The sequence below is a fragment of the Lolium perenne genome, chromosome 3, assembly GCF_019359855.2.
Source record: "Lolium perenne isolate Kyuss_39 chromosome 3, Kyuss_2.0, whole genome shotgun sequence".
Taxonomy (NCBI): domain Eukaryota; kingdom Viridiplantae; phylum Streptophyta; class Magnoliopsida; order Poales; family Poaceae; genus Lolium; species Lolium perenne.
In genome coordinates this window covers 254388047-254393668 of record NC_067246.2, presented here as the reverse complement: position 1 = coordinate 254393668, position 5622 = coordinate 254388047, and the positions used below count along the sequence as shown (strand labels likewise).

The 5622-nt window shown below is 49.0% G+C and overlaps 1 protein-coding gene across 1 annotated transcript; it reads left to right on the top strand.

Moving 5' to 3' along the window:
• Positions 1–3487: 3487 nt before the first annotated feature.
• On the top strand, positions 3488–5141 carry LOC127344783 (expansin-A2). Its single transcript, XM_051371120.2, has 3 exons — positions 3488–3733; positions 3819–4134; positions 4396–5141. Exons 1-3 carry the CDS (start codon positions 3595–3597, stop codon positions 4697–4699), a joined length of 759 nt encoding a protein of 252 aa, XP_051227080.1. The 5' UTR covers positions 3488–3594; the 3' UTR covers positions 4700–5141.
• The last annotated feature ends 481 nt before the right edge of the window (positions 5142–5622 follow it).

The following is a 5622-nucleotide window of genomic DNA, read 5'->3' as shown; positions in this document are numbered from 1 at the left end:
ACTAAAGCGCGCACATGGATTGATGGATGTACACAATGCACCATGGTTTGAGAGAGAGGGCGAGCGGTTGGTTCCAAGGTGTCTAGACGGTGACGGAACATAAGGAGACCAAACCCTAGAGGGAGGTTGCTTGTAGTCGCCAACCAGGTCATAAGTTGAAAACAGAACCGTCACACACGGGACGGACAACCAGATCCCGGTTCGGAGTTAACCCTATTGTATGTTACTACTCCCTCCGTTTTTATTTACCTTGCGTTTTGCCATTAGTCAGAGTCAAAGTTTCTAAAAGGTTGACCAAAGATATAACAAAAAGTATCAACATCTGCAATTGCATATTTACATAAAATAAATACATTTCACAACGATTCTAATGGTACTAATGTTATATTTTAGATAATAATATATTTTCTATGTATATAGTTAAATTTTGTAAAGTTTAATTTTGACTAAACTTAAAATGCAGGATAATTATAAACGGAGGGAGCAGTTTCTTTCTAGTGAACATTGTTTGTTAGTTGTGAGAAGAGAGAGCTTGCTAGCTCTTCGGCAAGGGCCACCGTCAGATTCAGCACTCCACTAACCAGCACAGCAGCATCATAATCGAACATATGTGCATGCATGGGCTTACTCGATCATTATTGATTAAACCAGTTTTAAAATCATAAATCTGGTGCTGATGCTGCGAATTATAGAATGCTTCCAAGATAAGCCGAATCCGCAAGCTAATGACAGGAGATTGGCCGTGATGGCCGGGCCATCGCATGCATGTGCGAGTAACATGGCGTCGTGGGGGCCACGAAATGGATGGTTAATCAGTATTAGTCGCTGCCGCCGGGAGACGGTAGCTTTTGTGAAAGCGTGGAGCTCGGCGCGCATGTTATCCCTGAAAGCCACAGATTGCGACAGGGAAGCTAACCGCAATCCTGTTATCCTGTACTAACATGTGATGATGAGACGCCGACGGTTCCGAATTGTTTATTTACCACTTGTGTAGTTCTTGTGTTTTTCCTACGACAGTGAGTGAGTCCGACAACCAGCTTAGCTTATCTGCGGACTTGTAGTTACTTGGCTGTTCAGCCTATGCAGGATTCACACTAGTCTCTTCAGGTTATTATTTTTTTTTGCGGAAAAGATCCGAATATATTCCACGAATTTGTAAGAAGTGCAAAGCACCCCAATATAATAAAAATTACATCGAGAACCTTGAACCACCTAGAGATCACTACTGCCGCTGGAGTGAGCCGCGCGCCGCTGTCGCCGCTCCCTTACCGGAGCCGGCCCGATGTTGTTGATGACAGCCAGGAAGTTTTCATGCACGTGTCCCTAAGGACCAACTCTCAAGAGCCGAAGTTGTCGCCATTGAATACTTGAATTGATCTGAATCTTCTAACTCCAAACCTATAACACACGTAGACTGAACAAGATCCATCACTCCATGGAAGCGGCGACCAGACGAATCCCTGCCCTCCTTAATGCCACCGGCTAGATCTCCCTCGACGAGGTGGATGAGGAGGCGGGTATACCTTATTCTTGTCCCACACAACGTCACCATGGCCACCATAACGACGATGTCCGTTGACCAAACTCTAACTTTAGGACCCTTCTACAACGCCAAGTGCAGGTCCAAGGTTTCCACCCCCTGAAACTGCCATAGCAGCTAGGATAAGAAGCGAGGACTCATCGATTTTTGATCGTAGACGGCGAGAACGAGGGGAGATAGCGGCGGCTGTTAGGGTTTCCACCCTAGCCGCCGCCTATTTTTCTTTCACGGGAGGAGAGTCCCTTCATGTGTTGTAACGGTGAAACATTCGACCATGAGGAAAATATACTTGATGCTCTGAGGACCTGAATACATTACGCCGCATATAAAGCACGATGCACAAACACTGTTCGCTTGATGTCCAAGGAAAAGATTTGAGTACCTAACAATAACTAAGAGAAGCTACAGGTACAACAGCATTGCACAACGTGAAGAACATGAGTAGCAAGTCAACCTGTGCGACGTACCAAAGTCTCTTTCCCATTTGATGAGCCACTAACCTGCCTTTCCTGCACATCGATCCTTACATGAAAGGTTAGCAGCTTAACCTACAACAATGACATCTTCCTCCGTTTCGAAATAAGCATAGTAATTTGCGGTACTTATTTTGAATTTAAAACGGATGTACTCAGGTCTTGCATGCAGTTGCGGCCACCTGTCTCTTCGACGCAAAAGGAGCAAGACGAAAGCCGCCGAGGAGGTCTGACAGGCAAAATGAGATCTTGTACATACTCTCTGCAGCACGCTGAGGTTTTGTCTGCAGATCATCGATCCTCTACACAGTTTTTGTTCGCGTACGTACGTGGCCATGTTGAAGCATGTGAGGTCGAGAACCTTATGAACCAACTACGCCTTATAATACCCTGAACTTATCATTTGGGGTTGGACCAATGTTGGGGCACGCATGATTAACCTTGCCAGAAGTTGCTGATTTGCGTTGTCTGATCCGACGTTTCTTCACCCGACAGCTAGATCTCCAGGTTCACTTTAATTATCGGAGCGGTTAAGCGACCGACTCCGCTCACTCGGGGCGCGGGGAGCGATTACCGACGAAAAGCTAGCGATTTCCGAAAAGTAGTTAACTGCTTAACTGAAGAATGCAAGTTTCGAATCTCCGGGCGGAGGATTAAGCTCTCGCGTCGCGCGCCACCGGTGGAAAGGGGAAAGGCATCCTCCAGGAACATGCTTGCCACTCTGCGACGATCGGTTGTCATTCGCCCCCCTTTTTCCGTTTCTCGTGTTAATCTACTTGCAACTTGATCGACCGTCACCAAACAAGTGGAGTTCTTTCGAATTTCGAATTCCGTGGCATCAAATCAACAGTCTGTCATGCGCGCCTTTGACATTCCTCCTGTGATCTTCCTGCCCCTGGCAACTAGATGGAGTAAAAATTTCGCATGGTATGCAGGTAATACTACTCCACATGAATCGCCAGACAGCCCATGCTCAGGCCATCCACGACGAGCACATGCCTGCGTGCTCCTAAATGTGCAAACAATTCAGTAGCGGCAGCATCCTGATTGAGTCGTGATGTACGCCCATCCATCAGGTTCACACCCTCACATGGTTAATTTATGGTTATCAATCAACAAAGGCCTATGAATTCTCCTTGCCTTCTCGAGAAATCGGTGGGCAGTAGCTTGTGAGACTGAGAGCCATGTCCCATGTGGGCTACTGACCAAGCTTAAGTCTGCCGATGAATTGGAACTGTATAGGCGAGCGCACGCACACGGCCAGTTGCTGTCTCTCGACGGGCACCTGCATGTGCGCCCGATTCGTATGTGCTAACCGCCGTCGTGGCTCCTCATGGTCGGCGGTGGGTCGGATACGCTCGCAGTCCCCACGTTGCTCTTCTCCCTCCAACTTTTGTCCCTTTTTTCTCTCTGCCCTCCTAACGATTCCGACGGCCAGGAGCGCTAGCCTATAAGTAGCTCGCCGGGAACACAACTCTCTTCACAACCAAGCAACCATCAGCGCCTGCCTCAGCAAGTCGGTCCCTTTATCTAGCTGCTAGCTGCTAGCTACAAAGACGCACCACAGCAGCTAGCTCTGCAATGGCCTCCTGCAATGCTCTGCTTCTGTTCTTCTCGGCAGCCTTCTGCTTCCTTGCACGGCTGGCCGCCGGCGCCTATGGCTCGTGGCAGAGCGCCCACGCCACGTTCTACGGCGAGGCCGACGCGTCCGGCACAATGGGTGAGCTGAGTTCGTTATTACACTGTTCAAAGCAAAAGCATCATTACCTGTGGACAGTAGTACCTAACTAAAGAGGTTACTGCAGGCGGCGCGTGTGGCTACGGCAATCTGTACAGCACGGGCTACGGCACCAACACGGCGGCGCTGAGCACGGCGCTGTTCAACGACGGCGCGGCGTGCGGGTCCTGCTACGAGCTCAAGTGCGACGCCGCCGTTGGCACCTACTGCCGGGCGGGCAGCATCACCATCACCGCCACCAACCTCTGCCCGCCAAACTACGCGCTGCCCAACGACGCCGGCGGCTGGTGCAACCCACCGCGCGCACACTTCGACATGGCCGAGCCGGCGTACCTCCAGATCGGCGTCTACCGCGCCGGCATCGTGCCAGTCAACTACAGGAGGTGAGCCACTTACTTGCCCACAGAATGTGCAAACCTTTGGTCCTGTGTCGGTCCGGGCTTGAACCGGACTACATGGTCGATGGATCGTCTCAGTTCAGCTGGGTCTCACGTTCGCTTACGCAATAGGAGGAGCGCCACGACGCATGACTATGGCTGACAGCAACTCTTGCTATTTCGGAATAGTTTAGGCGTCACGCTCACTTGACCATGACGCTCCAAGTTGCACTTTCATTGCTGTTTTACTGAACATTGCTGTTTCAGGGTTCCGTGCGTGAAGAAGGGCGGGATCAGGTTCACCATCAACGGCCACTCCTACTTCAACCTGGTGCTCGTCACCAACGTCGCCGGCGCCGGGGACGTGCAGTCCGTCTCGATTAAGGGCTCCAAATCCGGGTGGCAGGCCATGTCCCGCAACTGGGGCCAGAACTGGCAGAGCAACGCGGACCTCGACGGCCAGAGCCTCTCCTTCAAAGTCACCATCAGCGACGGCCGCACCATCGTCAGCAACAACGCCGCCCCGGCCGGCTGGCAGTTCGGCCAGACCTTCGAAGGAGGCCAGTTCTAGCCTGATGATCGAGTCCTAATTCTCCCCTCGCCAGCAGGAGAATCTTCCCTTCATGAATTGCATTGATTTGGAGCTTGAGCAAGAGAAGGAACCTCTTCGTTATAGTAAAGAAGAGGCCTTCGGCTATTCCGAGGTTGCTGCAGATCAGCACCCGCTTGGGCCTTCCCTTCTCTCATACTAGGAGATAGTAAATAAGTTATTGTGGAGTTGAGAATTTTCATTATTCTTAGTATCGCCTTGAGTTAAGAAAATATACGCTGTAAGGTGATTTATTAAGGGTATTTTTTAGAGGTAGTAGTACATGGGGTGGTGTGTGTGAGTGTCTTGTAACTTTTGTTGTTACGTTGTAACGCTCTAATCCTGCTACATGGGCGGGAGATGTTTCTGGGGGTACACTCGTTATTTTTGGAACCTTGAACAATGCTAGTTTATGGTTTGAGTATGCGCTTTTGTTATGTCTCAGTCAACTGAGATTTTCCTAAGTCTAAATCACTTACCAAAAATGCTTTGAGTTGCACTTAAAAAAGTGCGATTGCACTTTTCTGCCAGAAATGTGTAATTGGACCGAGTTGTACTTTTTTTGAACTCCAGTTACACTTTTCTGAGGTGACTGAGACTTAAAAAAATCTTAGTCAACTGAGACATAGCCACACTCTTAAGTATATGTTTTGCTGTGAATCATAATCAATTGTCCTTTGTCCTCTGTCATTTGAAAATCTTGTTTGACACTTTGGAAGGAAATTTTGAGAGATGATAGCTCAAATTTCAGCAATCATTTCGCCGATTTGCTATTTTTATTAGACCCGATGAAGATTTATTACATGATATAATAGGACAAAACATGTCTTCACACACAGCGAAAATGACCCGTCGCACACGGTAAATCTTACCATCACTATACAAGGGTGGGTGATACTCCTCCA

What these genes read in the sequence shown, in the direction of transcription:
- LOC127344783 (XM_051371120.2), top strand. Translation starts at nt 3,595, where the DNA reads ATGGCCTCCTGCAATGCTCTGCTTCTGTTCTTCTCGGCAGCCTTCTGC. An exon ending in CGACGCGTCCGGCACAATGG is followed by an intron (nt 3,734 to 3,818) that starts GTGAGCTGAGTT and finishes AGGTTACTGCAG; the next exon opens with GCGGCGCGTGTGGCTACGGC. An exon ending in GTGCCAGTCAACTACAGGAG is followed by an intron (nt 4,135 to 4,395) that starts GTGAGCCACTTA and finishes TTGCTGTTTCAG; the next exon opens with GGTTCCGTGCGTGAAGAAGG.